Source organism: Lagenorhynchus albirostris, chromosome X, assembly GCF_949774975.1.
Source record: "Lagenorhynchus albirostris chromosome X, mLagAlb1.1, whole genome shotgun sequence".
Classification (NCBI taxonomy): Eukaryota; Metazoa; Chordata; class Mammalia; order Artiodactyla; family Delphinidae; genus Lagenorhynchus; species Lagenorhynchus albirostris.
The window spans coordinates 2,111,792-2,129,809 of NC_083116.1; the positions used below are offsets into that span (position 1 = coordinate 2,111,792).

General features: G+C 49.9%; 1 protein-coding gene across 3 annotated transcripts; it reads right to left on the bottom strand.

The window, feature by feature from the left end:
- Positions 1-2,035: 2,035 nt before the first annotated feature.
- On the bottom strand, positions 2,036-17,308 carry ZNF275 (zinc finger protein 275). Of its 3 annotated transcripts, XM_060138371.1 has the most exons (5): positions 17,181-17,308; positions 7,874-7,965; positions 7,304-7,411; positions 6,313-6,397; positions 2,036-6,007 (listed from the first exon to the last, which is right to left on the bottom strand). In XM_060138371.1, exon 5 carries the CDS (start codon positions 5,976-5,978, stop codon positions 4,851-4,853), a length of 1,128 nt encoding a protein of 375 aa, XP_059994354.1. In that variant the 5' UTR covers positions 5,979-6,007; positions 6,313-6,397; positions 7,304-7,411; positions 7,874-7,965; positions 17,181-17,308; the 3' UTR covers positions 2,036-4,850. The 3 variants fall into 3 exon arrangements, with proteins under 3 accessions (XP_059994354.1, XP_059994355.1, XP_059994357.1); XM_060138372.1 differs by lacking the exon at positions 17,181-17,308 and having other exon boundaries at positions 7,874-7,974; XM_060138374.1 differs by lacking the exons at positions 7,304-7,411; positions 7,874-7,965 and having other exon boundaries at positions 17,181-17,286.
- Between the last annotated feature and the right edge of the window lie 710 nt (positions 17,309-18,018).

Below are 18,018 nucleotides of genomic sequence, written 5' to 3' on the forward strand. Positions count from 1 at the left end.
GGCGGGGGGGCAAGGCAGGGGCGGAACTCCAGAGCATGGAGAAAAGAGGAAGGGGAGAACTGATAAAGCAAGCTTTGACGAAATAAGTCAAGGAAGACCAATGCCATTGAACATACATTTATTGAAGTCTACTCGATGCAAGGCACTGTGCTGGATCTGGAAGGGGAATCAGACATGAAGGGTCACCCTGTCTTCTAAGAGCTCACAATCTAATGGGCCGGGGAGGGTGGGAGGGAGAAGCTCTAGTGCAAAGCTGGTTATAGTAAGTGCCATAACACAGACAAGTTAAGGGGACTGGGGAGGAATGAGAAATAGTGCCAACAACCGAAATACAAGCTGGGGCAGGACACAGCTGTCCTCACATCTGCAAGTAGTGCTGAAGGCCATTTTTGTTTAAAGAGACCATTTCTACTCTTGAAAATAAACACCCAACTGATGCAATGAGAACTACACAACGTAAGGATACTAGTCATACAGAAGTTATCAATTCCCCCATCTGACGGGTTTGCTACGAGTAGCGAGACACTTCCAAAATAAAGAACAGGGTGGGCGGTGACTTAAACTCATTTCCTGGGGCAAACATGGGGTCAGTACAGGAACAGTGCCCAGACAGAAAAGCATTGGTCAAACTCAGAGACTAGGAGGCATAGATTTGCACCCACCCTAGCAAACAGAATACAGTACCACATTTAAAACAGGTGTTTACGACAGTCAGGTGGGCCTTGGGCCAGGAACGAGGGCCAGGTAGGACATGAGGAAAGCGAGCCGTGTTATTCTTCTCAGGAAGCAGCCACATGGGACAATGCAATTGCTCTTGACAGACTGCAAAAAGCAGAGACCCACTCAAGCTGGCCTAGGTCAAGGGAGTCTATGGCAGGGACACAAGTGGACCGGTGAGGGCAGTTGCCAGAGATCCCAGAAGGTAACCCAGTCAGGCCTCCCTTGCGGTGCTGGGGTTGAGGCTGCTCTGGGGGTGCCCAGCCGGAGCCCACAGATCTTCAAGCTGGTGCTGCCCATGGGGGCAACTCCTCTAAATCCCAGGTGGCTCCCTCTTTCTTCCAGCACCAACTAGAAACTTCTCTCTGTTTCCTTGTTTGTACTTCACAGTTGGAGAACCTGAAAGGTCTGGTCCATGTCTCCAGCGCTGTGGACCGGTTGCTGCCTTTGAGTCAGGTGCTCAGTTCTGGTTGAATTAATGTGGCCTAGACGGGGTGGGGGCCACATGGCGCACAATGGGGCTGGAGCCCCAGGCACGTGGAATGCAGCCCCACGCGAGAGAGACTGACGCCCACCGTAACCGGTGGGGCTCAGTCTGGAATGACACAACTAATGGGTATGACACAACTAATCCACACGGTTAATCTTATTAAGCAGCACAAGTGGTAAACAGTTACTTTCTTTTGAAAATTTCAGCAAGTATTCAAAACTTTAATAAAAGCAATGGAGGGTTTCTTTCAGAATATAAGAAAAGAGCCTATTTCGAAGGAGAGCCAGCATTCTGTATAACCCACCTGCTCTCCATTTGCCTTGCAAAAGGAATACGTGTGATTAGAAAGAAAAATGAAATGAGGTAGATACACAAATGCATAGACAAGCACACACGACAGCAAGTCTGATCACGTTTTGCATCTGACGTAGCAGTAGACCTAGAGAGTCCAAGGAAATCCACCCCCCAGGGACCAGAGGCAAACACTTGAACTCGGTGCAACTACAGGACACACATTAAAGCCACAGAGAGAGCACGGACTTCACCTGCAAACAGAGTGACGGAAAAGACGTGTTCACTCTGGCAGACGGCCTGTTCAAGAGAAAATCATAGAACCAAGAGTGGAACAAAGGAAAGGAGGGCATGACGGGATGCCAAGATGCCATGCCCTAGCTGGGGACAAGTACAGCGGTGACGGCGACGCTAAGTTCTGAGTTAATACTGCATCTGGATCCTTCATAAAACCCGGGCAAGACATGGCAAGGTACTTCCAGGTTAAGGAGCCAGACTTGCCCCACCGGGGGCGCCAGCAGTCCTTACCAAATAACAGCTTGGAAAGAGAAAGCTCATGAGGGAAGGAAGTAGTGATTTCACACACAGATTCACAACTACTGCAAGAACTGAGGCCCCCAGAGCAGAAAGAATCACTACGCAACAAGTGCTGCCAGCTTCTCTCCAGCCCGGGGGTCAGGATGGAGACGTCACCGAGAGCCACTGGCGTGGCCTGGGGGCCATTCCAGAGTACCTTCTGGCTAAGGTCACAAGGGTCACTGTGGGACCCTGCTTCCCAGCCTCTACGCCAGGCACAGCTGCTGGGAAGTCACACTACAGCCCCGGTGAGGCCAGCTTCTACCTGTGGGCTCTGCGGGCCACTGGAGGAGCCAGGTTCCTGGCCAGCCCTTGCTGCTGAAAGTGACAGGCCAGCCCCAGGATGACCGACTTTTACTTTTATGCCACGTGGGCCGTCGTCAGAAGGGCATCGTTGCCCTCCAAACCCTTGCTGTACTGCCCCTCCTGGGCAAGGCTGTTACAAGTCACAGCCCAGGCCTGGTGTGGCCATCAGTGGGGCACGGTTCGTCTCCGAGCCTTTGCTCTGTCGCCCCTCTTAGGTGTGGCCGCAGGAGGTGACGTCAGAACACACGGGTGAATTTCCCCCTAGTTGCGAAAAGCAGAAGCCACTAAACCGACCTCTTTCTAGTTCCAGAATCACTCGCTAGGAGGATGCCATCCACGCGACGGTGTCAGTCGGGTAAGTCTTCTTGTGTTTTAGATGTCTCTCGGGTGGATCTGCTGCTCAGGCACTGAGTCCACGCTCAGCATGGCCAAGGCTCCCGGGAGCTGGCAAGACCAAGTTCGGACCGCCCCGTTGATCTAGGTGAGGCCCAGCCCTGCTGCTGAAGGTTAGGGCTATACCGAGGAACAGTCAGAGTGTTCTGGCCAATCCGAGATGGAAATTCCTCTCGAGTGCCTGAGTGGCCAGGTTGGATAGTCAAGTACCGCCCACAGACATGCAGAGTCTGCATCTTGGATGAGGAGTGAGCCTGTGTCTCCGGCCCATTTCCATCCAGCCTGCCCACCTGGAGCATCCACCTTTTGGTGGGGCAGGGTTTTCAACTTTTCGTTTGTAATTCAAATTCTAGAAGAAAATGTCATCATCTCTAACTACTGAAGCAATGGAAGTTAAGACTTAACTGACAACAGTGAACGTTTGGATACGTAAAAATCAAAAGCTTGCACAACAAAAATGTAATAAAACTGCTACAAAGAGCAAAGCAATAAAACTGGAAAAGAGATCATCACAATCGATACAGAAAGAACTGCTGTATAAAGTCAATATATCCAAAGGTAACTTGGTAACTGGTCAAAGGAGATGAACGTACTCTGCATGCACGAAAACGGAAACAGTATTTTAAGTCATCACGTGAGAGAAAGAAGATGAGACTAGGAGTCAGGAGGCCTGGGTCCATCCTCAGTTTGGGTACTAATGAGTCACAGAACAGCAATAACCATGGTGATGACGGCAGATGACTTCACTGAGTGTGAACCTCCACGCCAGGCACGCCGTCGCAGTCGTTGCGATAACCTTAGGAGGTAGTCCTGTGATCATCCCCATTTTACAGAGGTGGAAACGGAGGATTGGAGAAGTACCATCTAGGCCCCATATGCGAGGCTATCGTTCCCGAAGGGAAGGCGTCACCTTACACTTGAGTCCTTGCGACGTCCCTGTTATTACGGGGATGCTCTCTCAACTACCTGATTTTGAACAAAACAGTGCTGCTTGAGGACAAGACCCATTAGCCTGAAACAAACCCCATTCGACACTAGTATTGGATATGCCTGGGAGTCACCAGATTGAATTGGTTTAAGAAAAAAGGACACAAAAGAAATTTAACTCAGATTCAGTACTTCTTCTTAAGAGTATGACCTCACAAGGACAAGTCTTCGATGCTTTAAAAAAGCCTTTTAAAGGTCATTAAAAAAAGGAAAACCTTAAGTGGTTGCATTGTACAGCTACAGAATAAATTAGAAAACGACAACCATCATTCTAATGTTACATGAACCTGTACTTATGGCTTGGGAGGCGCTTTCTAGTGAGACCCTTGTGCAGGGATTGTCACAGTGCTACGTGGCACATAGTTCGGATGGATAGAAGTCATTGGATGTGTGCTTTGAAAATGATGACTCCAAAGGGCCTCTGAGGTTGGTGAAGACGGTGAGGTTAGAAATGCATACGAGGAATTAGGATAAAAAGATCTCATGGAGTGGAGCTAGGGAGAAAAGGAATCTTTTCTAAATTAATATATTATTCTATATGTGATTTACAATATGTATGTAGAACTAAATTAATAAATTAAATATTATAAGACATTTGATTATTCTATTTACAACCCTAAAAATTTATAAATTCAAGTAGGCCAAAAAAGTTTGGGGCGATCGATCTTCTGTTGCGGAAAGTCGGGATCACATTCTATGGACACCATCATTGAATAGCTCTGGGTCTCAGTTTCCTTGAAGGGGGAGCTTGCAGGAGAGGACCAAGCATCCTGAGCTCCACCCCCACGTCCGGGTTTCTCTTCTCTCGTTCTCCAATTCAAGGCCTGTGCATTTAAATACCTTGAAGGTACTCGATTCCAGCTGAACCAGCCAAAACTCAATCAAAATGGTAGAAGCTACTCTCGATAGGCAAGATGGGAAACACAAACACTTATAAATTGCTGGTGGCAGTATAAATTGGTTTCAACCTTTCTGAAGAGAAAATATATAAGCGCTACAAAACTGTTCATCTCCTTTGACCCTGCCCTCCCCCTCCAGGGCCCCGGGCCCCGAGGGGATCCGCTGCCGGCCACGGGGCCGCGGGCCTTCCCTACTCGCGGTGGGTCGGTTGATGCTTCTGCAGCGCGGACCGCCTCTTGAACACGCGGCCACACTCGCTGCACTCGCAGCGTCTTGCCCCGCTGTGGGTCCTCCGATGGCGACTCAGGCCGGAGCTCCGGCGGAAGGCCTTCCCGCACTTGTCGCACTCGTAGGGTTTCAGTCCGCTGTGGATGCGCCGGTGTTTGATGAGGTCGGAGGGCCCCCGGAAGGCCTTGCCGCAGTCGCCACACGCGTAGGGCCGCTCCCCGGTGTGGATGCGCTGGTGCTCCAGGAGGCTGGAGCTCTGCCGGAAGGCCTTCCCGCACTGGCTGCACTCGTACGGCTTCTCGCCCGTGTGGATCCGCCGATGCTTGGTGAGCTCTGAGCTCCTCCGGAAGAGCTTGCCGCAGTGGGGGCAGCCGTAGGGCTTGGCCCCGCTGTGGATGCGCTGGTGCTCGGCCAGGCCGTTGACCCCTCGGAAGGACTTGCCGCAGTCGTCGCAGTCGAAGGGCAGGTGGCCGGTGTGCATCCGCTGGTGCTTGAGAAACTCCTGGCGATCCAGGAAATCCCTGCTACACGTCTTGCAGGCAAAGGGTTTCTCCGAAGTGTGCAGCTTCTGATGGCGAAAGAGGTGGGTGTTGACTTTGAAGGAGCGGCCGCATTCCTCGCAGTCAAAGGGCTTCTCGCGGCTGTGGACGCGCAGATGCTGACTGAGGCCCGCGTTCTTCTTGAACCTTTTCCCACATTCTTCACACTCGAAGGGCTTCGCCTCCCTCTCCATTTGCTCCCTCTTCTCCACGGCCTCGTCAAGGGCCCGGCTGGGGCCCGGCCGGGGCTCTGCCGCCACGTGGCTCTTCCGGTGCTCGTTGAACTCAAACACCCCGCGAAAAGCCTGCCCGCAATCGCCGCACTCCCAGCCCTTTTCCTCACTGTGAATTCGCTGGTGCTGCACGAGGAGGACCTTAAGCCGAAAGGCATCCCCACACTCTTTACATGCAAAATGGTGTTCTACAGGCAGATTCTGGGGGCTCCCTCCCCTCCCCTCAGAGTCCCCGTTCTGTTTGACCTCAGGGCTGTGCTCGCTGGCCATCGGGGAGCTCGTGGACGCCATCTCCTGTGACTGGGCGACTTCACCCATCCTCGGCGGCTGGGTCACCCAGATGCTTTCTGAAATGAAAACCACAAGACACTGCACTCTGCCGAGGCGGAAGGAAGGAGGTTACTCTCCTCTGTCAACAATCACTTTCCTCCTGAGACAGCTGCCGAGCACCGGGCCTGGGGCCACTGGGGCGGGATGGCGGCTCCCCACCCAGCTGGAAACCAGCGCGGGAGATGGAAGGGGCATAGGGCCCGATTGCTGGATGCTCCCTGTCAAGGTGACTGAGGGGCAGGCACGCCACTCCCACCCCAAGGGCTCACCTGGGCCTCCCCAATGATGCCCTGACATTTCTTCAGGTTTCTTTTTTACTCACCTGAATGCTCAGCTCGGTCCACGCGAGGGGATGGGTCTGACTTGCACCAGGTGAGAGATCAAGTCAGGATTCAAAACAGGAACTCCTGCTTGCGGAAAAGGAAACAAGCTATGGCAGCAGCCAGAGATGACATCAGGATCGAGGAGGAATGGCTCAGGGCCTTTGAAGGGGAGAGCCTTTCAATCCCCAAAGGCTGGGTTGGCTGTTCCCTTAGGCAAGTCATTCCTCCATTGAAAATGCCTTTCCCAACAGTCGGCTCCTTCCAGGGGCTGTGGATGAAGCGCGCTCTGGGCCCATCTGGGTGCCGGTTTGTCTTCCTGAGGAGCTGATCCTCCCTCTCCCCCATCCGCCCTCCTCAAGGTCTGCACACTGAACTTGGGGTTCTTCCATAACTGTCAAAGCTGACCCCTGGCAGTCTCTCCTCCGAAGAAGCCTCCCCACCTCCCCACGTGCAGCCCCTGATGGTGCAAAGGAGCTTGCTACGTCAACCTCTCTCAACGGTAAACTACGGTAAAGTCGCCATGAAATTTATATAACTTGTGGGTTAAAAAAGTATTTAATTAGGTGGCATAGGAAGGGTGGGAGGGAGGGAGATGCAAGAGGGAAGAGATATGGGAACATATGTATATGTATAGCTGATTCACTTTGTTATAAAGCAGAAACTAACACACCATTGTAAAGCAATTATACTCCAATAAAGATGTAAAATAAGTATTTAATGATAGTGGCTAGTTTGTTCTAATTTCTTTCCCAGTGAAAGACTGAGGGGGCTTCTTTCCATGCCATTAGGAGTGGGGAGGGACACCTGCTACTTTGAGATGTTGGGTGTAGCAGACCCTCTGTACTTCCTCACAGCCCATTCCCAAGGAGCATAAGCCCCTGGAAGGTGAGCTTGTGTAACGCTATGCCAGGTGCCCCTTATCCTACTCCCAGCTTCGTAGGACCGTGAAGCTGGTGGCAAAGCTTGTGGAAGGGCTGGGGGCATCCTTACCCACAGAGGTCACATTCCTTCAATATGCCGGTGTCCTCTGCTCAGGATCTAGCCTCAGCCACTCCCTTTGAGGAGGTACTGTGCCACGTCACCAAATGTCACCGGATCCTGAAAGAATTCCCAGGGATAATCTGTCCTCCCATCCACTCTAGAATTAGGCAAGGGGAGCACCACTAACCCCAGGGATGAGAGGTGAGAGTCTGAAGTGAGCGTGCATTGCTAACACGGAAATACAACTACAAGCCTCAAGAAGTGCTAGAAAGAGAACCTGACCATGTACCAAGAGACCTGGGCCGTGGCCCTGGCTCCCACTGTCCTCCCAAGGGACTTCAGTTCAATAACTTTCCTGGATTGAAACGCAGCTCCCCCATCAGTACGATGGGAATTACAAGCCCAGCAGGCAATCACTCCTTGGCAGACTCCGGGGAGAGAAGCAGAGAGAGGGAGGGAAGGCAGCAGCTGGGGTTCAGGCCCTGCTGTGTGTCATGCTGGGGCAAGAGGCAGAGTCCAAGGCCAGAATCAGGGAGCAGTGACAGATTCCCAAGCCAGACTGAAGGAAGCACAGCTCACCTGGGCCTCCAGCACCCCAAGGGGGCCTGCCAGGACTTGCTTTCCCAGGAATCCATCTTGTGGAAGGGCAAGACCCTGTGGGGCAGGCAGAGCTAAGGAAAGTGAAAAGAGCCGTGAGTGACAGCAGCCCTGCCTCTGGGTCCCGTGGGATGAGACTGGTGATTTCCTTTTCCCCTGTTTTAAATTTTCTTGAGTCTCCTCTTGCACAGAGGCTGAATGACAAGCCAGAGCACGGATATACCTAACAAAATGCATCCCAAACAGTGGGGAGAGTGGGCTGGCAGAGAACTGATACAGGCAGGCCAGAGGGAACCCACACAAGACAAATGAATGTTAGCCCAGGCACAGGCAGGAGAAGACAAACTCAGACCAAGAGCCAGTGGCAGGGAGACTGGCTCTCAGAGACAGGTCGGCCACAGGCCTCCTAGCAGTAGGCCTTGTAGAGTTCAATGCTCACACTGCACAGGAAGGAAGCATCCCCAAAAGAACATCAGAAGAAATAACTAGGAAGTGAGAGATCCTTCTCAACTTGGTAGGGGCAACAAAAACCAGACTGGGCTACCGGAGGGAAGAGACATAACAGAGCAGGAGTCAGGGCTTCCTGACTAGCAGTAAGGCCGTCTAAAGGCCACACTCCACCCCACCGAAACAGTTCACCAGGTGACAGCTTGCAGACAAGAATGTTTCTGTGATATATTTGACAAAATGAAAAGTTGAACAAAATACCTGGAAAAAGACACCTCCAAAAAAAACAAAAGATCTTCAAAGACTAAGTTGCTAAAAAAAGGATCTGAACCACATGTGTAAGTTGCCGTTGTCTTTTGGATCCCACCACAGGTGTGCATGCACCGCAGGCCTCCCACTTCAGTGAGTTCACAGAAACAGGAACACGGTTTCTATTCTGATGTCAGGTCAATTCGGTTCACAGTTATATGAAAAGGAAGCATTTTTACACTAGCTCAAGGAGTACAGAACCCAGATACTCCAGAAATACTTTTACATAAAATTAGATGTTATATTAAAAGGGTTGGACAGAGACTTCCATTTCTGGCCATGATGGAGTAACAAGGAACAGATTTAATGTCGTGCCATAAATAAGTAGAAAACCGGACAAAATAGATGTGAAACAACAGTGTTTAGATATTGGACAGCAGGCAGCACAGGATCATGATCCTGGAGAGAAGAGAAACAAATGAGGGGAGCTTTATCAGTGGCCCAGATCTCTTCCTGGAGGCAATTTCCAGATTGAGAGTATAGGGAAGGGGAACCCAAGCAGAGCTTGGTGGCTTTATCATCAACACAGACCAGCGTTCAGGGAAGCTGAGGCAGAAGAGAGTTCCAGAAAGGAGGGAGCCATACAGAAAAAAAGAGCTCCAAAAAATCTGTACAAGGCTCCCCTTTAGTCTTTCTTAACTACTAAGCCATGCATGCATAGAGTGAAACTCCCAAAGACTAGGAAAAGAATGACCAGGAAGCTGTAAGTTCAACAATTCCTAGGACACACAAAGGTAGGGAGATGTTCAGGGTCTAACCAACCAGAGCAGGGAGTCCTCAGTGATCACGTGGGGTAGTCAGTAGAGAATCAGAGGGGCCATACCTTAGTAGTAGGACTGATCTATTCCCTGGAGCCACAGCTACCCTGGATCTGCTCTAGAAAAACTTGAAAGTAGGCCTTGAAGGGATGAAACTATTCCACAAATAACTACCTCCCAAAACAAAGTCCAACAATTTTCACAGTGAAACAACAAAATACAGACACTCAACAACATAATCTCTACAATGTTCAACATCCAATAAAAAATTAAGTAAATGCCAAGAAGCAGGAAAATGTGACTCATGGAAAGGAAAATAATGTCAATAGAAACACTCAGAAATGATCACTGACGGAACTCACAGGCAAGGATAACAGCTAGTTTAACAATGTATAAGTATTTAAAGAAAAACAGGAACATAATAAAAGAAATGGATGATATAAACAAGAACCAAATGGGACTTACTGAGGTAAAAACTGTAATATTTAAAATGAAAATTTCATTGGATGTGATTAACAGCAGATTAGACACAGCCCTCTCCTCCCTAAAAAATTAGAAAATTTGAAGACACAGCAATAGAAATTATCCCAAATTTAGATCAGAAAGAAAAACATATTTAAAAAACAGAGTCTCAGTGACTTGAGGATAACAGAAAGTGGTCTAACGCATATGTAACTGGAATCTAAGAAGATGAGGGAAAGGAGGAGGGGGATAAAAGTATTATTGAAGAAATAATGGTTAAAATGTATTGTTTTCTAAATTTGATGAAATCTAGATCCAAGAAGCCCAATTACCCCCTAGCAAGTCTAAACAAACAAACAAAATGAAAAAAAAACCCCAACAACCCCACACATGTACACTAAGACACATCATAATCATATTGCTGAAAACTAGTGATAAAGAGAAAATCTTAAAGCAGCCAGAGGGAAAAAAAGATGTTGTATACAGAGGAGCAAAGATAAGAATAGCTGCTAACTTCTTATGAGAAAATGTGCAAGCCAGAAAACAACTGAATGACATTTTTAAAGTGCTAAAGGAAAAAAAAAAAACATGTCAACCGAGACTTCTATATTCAGGGAAAGTATCCTTCAAAAATAAAGGCAAAATAAAAACTTTTTTAGACAGAGAAAAGCTGAAAGAATCTGTTACCAGCAGACCTGTACTACAAGATATATTAAAGAAAGTTCTTCAGGTGAAGGGAAATGATACCAGATGGAAACTTGGATCACAAAGGAATGAAGAACATCAAGAATGTAAATATGTGCAGAAATATAAACACTTTTACCTCCTCTCATATTTAAATCTTTAAGAGATAACTGAACATTTAAAGCAAAAATAATAAGGTAGTGCAGGGTTTATAACATACGTAGAAATAAAATGTACATCTGTGTGCTTTACAAAGCCCTCCAAGACTCTGATGCATGCCAGTAGTGGAGATAAAATACAGTTCTAAAAACTAATCCAAAAGAAGAAAGGTAAAAAACACAAAGGAAAAAGAACATATGGGGCAAATGGAAATAAATACCAAGAGGCAAATTTAAACACAACCATATGGATAGTTAAATTAAATATAAATGGACTAAACACACCAGTTAATAGGCAGAGATCATCAGATTGTATTTTTTTTAAAAAAAATGAGACTCAACTATATGCTGTCAACAAGAAACTTTAAATATAAAGAGTTTAAATGTAAAGACAGAGATAGGTTAAAAGTAAAAGGATGGAAAACAATATACTATAACCAACAGGAAGAGTCTCAATAACCCCAACGTCATAAAAACATGAGGGAGACCTTTCTGAAGAATCCTACAACTCAGAGCAGGAAGAAGACTGGAGAGCTTAAGTATAAAATCAATTGGTGGTAAGAGACAAGAAAAAAAACAGAAAACATTTAAAAAGTAAATGAAAATGAAAAAAAAATCAACAGGTGGCCAATGCAGAATGACACACAGCAGATTACAAAAATTTGAATCCTCCTTCAAAGAAGATTATAGACAGACAGTAACTGTTTATTGAAAAAATCCAAAGAGGGTAGGAGAAGGGAAGAGAACGGTATATATTTATGTTTTAGGAGAAAAAAGGAATAAACTGAGAGTGACTCACAGTGAATGAGCACATCGAGACTGCAGTGTGCACCACCCTGGGGTAGAGTCCAGGTCTAGAAAGGTCTTCTGCTTTCTGTTTCTGTAATGAATTTTTAGTAACCAAACTGCATTTCTTTGGTAATCAGAAAGGAACAACAATTTTAAAAGATTTCAGTTGACTCTGGATAAGAAAGACGCTCAGCATGTGAGAGGACAGGGCTAATGCCAAGGAGACAACAGGGAACTGCCCCTGAAGCTGGGCAACATCCCGAGGTGCCCACACAGGCAAGGCAGGCACAGAGGACCAGGGCTGGCCGGAGTATGTGGGCAGTCCTAGACAGCTTAGAGGCAGGTCCATGAGGTTGTCACTTCCTGGGATCATCCCCCCAAGCTATCAGAACCATGACAGGTGTGAGCAGAAGGCCTTCTTTGGCCCCAGTGTCCACGGAAACTCTACTTCCATCTTTAAGTAGCTGGCAGCACAGGTGCTCCCCAGTGTGTGAGGGAAGCCCCAGGTGCCCAGCAGCCAAGCCCTCTGTACCCCACTGTCACCCAGGCGGGGCACCCTCGGAGCAGTTGGATTCTTCCTGTTATACATTTGATGTCTGGTTTGACTTTGGCTTCCAATACAAAATGAAATGGTCATAGATTACTTATACAATTCATTCTAAAAACTTCGCTTCCAATTGACATTGAGGTTTTGTTGCCGAGTAGAATGGAGAGGAGAACATCTCACCTTCACCTCCTGAGGAAGATGGTCTGTTACAAGCCTCATCTCACCACCCTCAGGCCAGAGACCTAAGGCCTTAACCCCCTCCAAGTCCCTGGCTGAGCCCACCAGACCCACGTCTGCACCCCACGTCTCAGTCATTCCTTCCAGACCCTCGGCCTTCATCCAGTCAGAAACATGCCAAGGCAGTACCCCTGAGGGCCTCTGAACCTGCCTCAGGTGGCTCCTGCGAAGAACTCGGGCCTCATTCAAGTGTCACCTCCTCCAAATGACTTCACTCTGCAGCCCCATCACGGTTTACTTATAACACTTTTCACTACCTAAAACGTATCCTCCGAAATTGCTTGTTTTTACCTGATTCTCCCTGGGGGAAATGTCACCTGTGACAGGACAGGGCCCTTCTCTTTCTTGGTCACCCCCGAATCCCCAGCATCTGCAGCAGCTCCTAACACTCAGTGGGCATGTGAGAAACTGTGGGGGGAGGGGTGTGTTAAATGCATCAAACTTCCATTAACGGAGCACCTACTGTGCGTTTGGCACTGCGCTTCTCCCTTCACGTAATGTAACTATCGCCACCTACAGTCATTCCCGCCTCCATTTGACAGAGAAGGAAGACACGGATCTGAGAGGTGAACCAGCTTGCCTAAGGTCTAGCTCCCAAGATTTGAGACATTTCAAACCACACCAGAAAAGAGAGAAGTAATATGCCACCAGGTAATATCTAACACCAGGCCTTATCCAAAGGCCAGGCAGCCATTGAGTGTCCTTGAAGCCTAATGGTGCGTATGGGTTTAGGGGACTGGCTTTAAATCCTCCCATGAACATGCCATCACAGACCCTCCCTGCGCAATAGATACACATGTCACTCTCTCTCTCACTCACAGTTTTTCCAAGCCACCCATGTTTAATTGAGCAAGTCCTCCCAAAGTGTTCCCGTTTAATTGAGCGGATCCCACCAAAGTGTTTTCACTTAATTGGCATGATTAACTGTCGAAGTCCTGGAGCCACAACCCCCAAGTGAATTGTTAATTATCCTTTAATTCCTGTGTAGCAACAGGACTGGCCCTTCCTGTACCAGGCTTGCCCAGGGGACTTAACCCAAGTGCACTTCAGATCACTACCCACAGTGACAGAACCCACAGACACACAGAGAACATTTCGAAGGTGCTCATAAAAACGGGAGGGAAAAAGTGAGCCCTGCTTTCACAAAAGGAAGCTAAACTCTGCACAATGAACAAGGCATATCGGGTAAAAGCTTTATGAGACGCAAGGGAAGATCATTAAAAAAGATAATACACATTAATCCCACTGCAGTTAAAAGCAAAATCATCATCAATCCTGAAAACAATCTGATAATCCAGAAGCCGGACTGCCCAACTGCTCCACTTTAAAACGGTGGAACTAATCTGGAAAAGAAACTGCACTGTGACAAAAGTGACACATACAGGTGTCTACTGCCTTCCAAAAGTGAACCTTGGGAGATCAAGGTCAAAGCAATTCCAGGCACAATATGAAAACCACTGTAGTGCACCCGATGGATACAGAGGGTGATCCTGACCTTGAATGTGAGGCACTTGCACTCACCATGGAAAAGCATGCCCCAAACCTTGTAAGCGCACTTCTTCACCCAACCGGTAGAAAGACTACAGGAAAACAAATCTCTGCCTCTTAATATAAATATCATCTTCCTTCTGTAAGTGGGATCTGAAGTATAGAGTCTAACGACTATATGCTCCCAGAGAGTGAAGGCCCTATCAAAGCTGACCGCGGATTCCACTCTGGACCTAGCCAAGTGCCACAGACACTGCAGCTGCTTCACAGACACATTTCTGAAAAATCATGCTTCCTAAAACATGAGAGTTCACGTGAGTGAACAAATGTTCCTGAAATGTGCTTTAGATGGCAATGTAAATTTTAACCAACTTATTTAAATCCAATTTTCCATATTGAATCAGAAACATTGAGAACCAAACCAATCATTTCACTTTGACTTGAAAGAACAGAAGTTAACAGCTGAACCCAGTGGAGACAAAAGCCAACAGTTGTCACAAAAAAATAGTGAATAATTAGGTGTATTCTGGTCACCTTTGAGCTCGGGACCCCTCCTTAGGATGTCTCGCTACTAGGAAAGCTCACTCCTGAGCCTAAAAGATCAGTGTTAGACTAATTCCATGGCACAAGTGGCCAAGCAACCTTCTCAGCAGGTGCCATCCTTCCCTGGGCAGTGGGGGCAGGGGAGAGGGAGCAAGGCCACCCAAACTAGACCAATCTGGCAGCTTCCAGAAACTTCAAACGGGTGCCAGAAACACCTGGACTCCCTGGAGCATCTAGATAAGGACCCGAAACAGAATGTCCTCAGGCCCCAGAAGACAACAGGTGTCTCCTGGTGTGCATTTCAGTTCTGGGCCGGAGCAAAAATGCCCTGGAGGGAATCTTTACAGGTCACACGAGAGACTGCACTCTCGATCACCTAATTCAGATGGGTGCCTTCAGCGCCCTCTCCCACCCCTAGCCCTAACCCTAAATCAGCCTATTAATTACCTAGATTCAAAATTCTCCTTACTGGATATCTGTTCTCCCTTGAGTTGTGTTGTTTAGATCGAGAGAACTATCTCTGGGCAGAGATGGTTCAACGACACTGGCATATATAAAAATATAAGTGCTTCCAGAATCGAAAACAATACTTCTCACCATCTTGCGTCCCCATGGCGTCTTCTAGCAGCATGGCCAGCTTTAAGGCCAGCAGACATGGTCTATAAACATCCAGACTTGCCCCAAAGAGAGATGCAGGGATGGCATCATGTCTCAGAACAGTTCTGAGCGATTAGTCAGGCAGGTAAGATCCCACCTGTTGGACTGAAATAATTTGGGGGGACAGAAGCAGACTTGGGTACTCCTTCCGGGAACATGTCTTTTTGGGTCATGAGTGCTCAACCAAAGGACAGGCTGTGAGACTGAACACACTGCTGAGACCCCAATCCACCTGAGTCAGGCAAGCCTGGGATCCGAAGCCGAGCCCCTGGGCTGGAGCTGGGCTTGGCCTTCGGCAGCTCTCCACCCGTCCCGCCAGGATGTGGCTGCAAAGGCCCCCTTTGGGCCCACCCTGTACTGCACACATGCACTGCTACTACAAGTGAATCCTAAAGCGCCAAAAGAGAGGGTGTTTCACCAGGAAAGTCTGTTTCTCTCGGGATGTTTGCGTCTGTGTGTGCCTTTTTCTGTGTGCGTGGGTGGGAGGCATCTGTCTCCGTCTTCCCCGTTTTCCTGTCTCTCTGCCTGGGCACCTGTCTCTCTCTGTTTAGGTTTCCATTTTCTTTGCCTTCTATAAAAAGCCAGAAGGTAGACCAGAAGGGGATTTTGTAGTGTTTGTTGTACTTAATTGAGGGAAGGTTTATGTTCCCATTTCCCCGAGAAGACGCATGCTCTCTTACTGAAAATCAAAATAAATTTTAAGTATAGCTTCGTTTAAGTCACACTGCCCAGGATATGAACGATTCTAAATGGGGGTGGGGGAATGCTGTGCAAATCCCAAGGGGCCCTGGGCAGTTGGGGAGCCCAGGCAGGTTAGGGCCAGGATTGGATGGGTGGGTTAGAACCCTGGCCTGGGGTTTCCTAAGAACTCGGGACAGAGCAGCTGGTGTAGGTGGGGATGAGAAATCTGCATTTTCAACCAGCACTCAGGAAACTGGGATGCTGCTCTGTGCCTGGTTAGCACTGGGCCCGTCTAGAATCTGGAGGTTTCCTCACCTCCAGGGCTCATCAGACAGGACTCTGGCCCATGAGCCTCCTGAACGGGATCCCACTCTCTGTGCTGACTGTCAGATTTCTGGAAAGAGAATTCACAGTTTCTAGTGATTTTTTAAGGGGTCTCCTCACCCAAAGAAGGCTGAAAATCACTGTTCGATAGGATTCTAAATGTAGATCCTAAGGCATTTGGGGGGAATGGATTGGACTGTGTCAGGCACTGTGCAAGCTGCTTCTACTTAAAGGCCCAGGGCAGGAGGGAGGATGGGGGATGGGGCGAGGCAGCATTAGTACCCAGAGGGGGTGCTGTTCTAGCAATCCCATCTGAAATCCTTTGGTAAAAGAAAAATGTCGGGTCTGAGGTTGAAGAGGAAATATTTCACTGACCAAGGAGACTGAAGGGGGCTGGTGGCCCCCAGCTGGGCCAACGTTGGCTGGAGGGTGTCAGTTGGAACAGGGTGGGACCTCCGGGAAGAGGGCCAGGATTCTGGCGGGGTTGGTGTTTGAAAGGGACCATGGGCTTCGGGCAGCAGGCGACTGTGTGGGGGGGAGGATGGAAAAAGACATGTAATTAATCACCCAAATATAGACTAGAGGAGGCAGCAAAGGAGTTTAAGGGGGGGCACTGGAGCGGGTGATGGTGGCCCCAGAGGGCGACAGAAAAAGCACTGTTCAGATCGAGGGCCTCGAGCTCGTTTCCACCCAGCAAGGGCTGCCCCTCCCCCTCCTCCACAGCATTTGGGCTCTCGGCTGCCCCCCATCCTCCCCGACAAGCTGACGCTCGACCCCCACCCAAAAGGAAAGGAGAGACTCCGCCAGCAGCAAGTCCCCAGTACACCTACCCCGCGTCTCCGACTGCTGTTCAGCCCCTCCCCCAGACTGGGGAAAAGCCCTTTAACACCCCCCAACGCCCCCTCCCACTTGGCCTCCTCTGCACTTGGGGTGGGGGCCCCCTCTTCCCATAGCGACCGGTTCCCATCCCTTAGCGTCACCCCAAAAGCAGCGTAGGCCTCAGCACGTCCAGCGATTCCCGCCCCTAACCGTCGCCCCCTGTCCGCCGCGGGAAGGCCTTCGGCCTCTTCGTACCCGCCATCCCGGACCCATCTCCCGCTCCACCTGGCCCCAGGGCCGAGCAGCTTCCCGCGGGAACAGAGACGCCCCCCAACAAAGCTTGGCCGCCCCCTGCCCCCCCACCGCATACTTTCTGGAACACTCACCCCAGTCCTGCACACTCTCCTGGGCCGTCCCCTGCACATCCTCCCGAGGCCCAAACGATCACCCGGGACCCGCACATTCATCCGCGACTCCCAGCACATCCTCTGGCGGCCCGCGCGCTCATCCCGGCCCCGCACACCCTCCCGGGCTCCGCGCACATCCTCTTGTGGCCCGCACGCTCACCTCGGCCCAGCGGCTGCCAACGCGCGGTCCTCGGCGGAGCGGCGCTGGCGCGGCCCAGGCCCGGCGTGGCAGGAAGCGCCACGGAGCCGCCAGCACCCGGCTGAGCCCAGCAGCCCCACGGCGCGTTTCCGGAGCCGCGGGCGCCGCCGTGGGTAGTGGGAGAGCGAGGCCCCACCCTGGCTCCGGCCCCGCCCGGCCCGCCGGTCTCGATTGGCCCAGAGAGGGGGCGGGGCTGGAAGGGGGCGTGGCCAAGCCCGGGGTGGGTGGGTCAGGCCAGACCCCAGGGGAGCTACGCGGGGGGGCCAGGTGCTCGGGTGGAGGCGGGAGGAGTAAAATGAATGTACTAATGAATGAATGAATGAACTAGCGAATGAACCAACAAGCCCACGAAGGAGGGAACGAAGGAATGGAGAGGACCCCTCCCCCTTGGGCGCCTTTAGGACGGGAATATGGGTGGGGGGATGAGAACGGAGGGCGACGCAGAGCAAAGCCAGCCCCCACTGGAGGGGTCAAAGCGCCTCGCTCAGTCACGGAAGGTGTGAGCTCTCGCCATGCCAGGCACTGAGAATACAGCTGTGAGCAAAACCGGGCTGCATCCCTGCCCTCAGGGGGCGCGCATTTGGCGCCCAAGAGCTCCTGTGAGTATGTGTTTGTGTG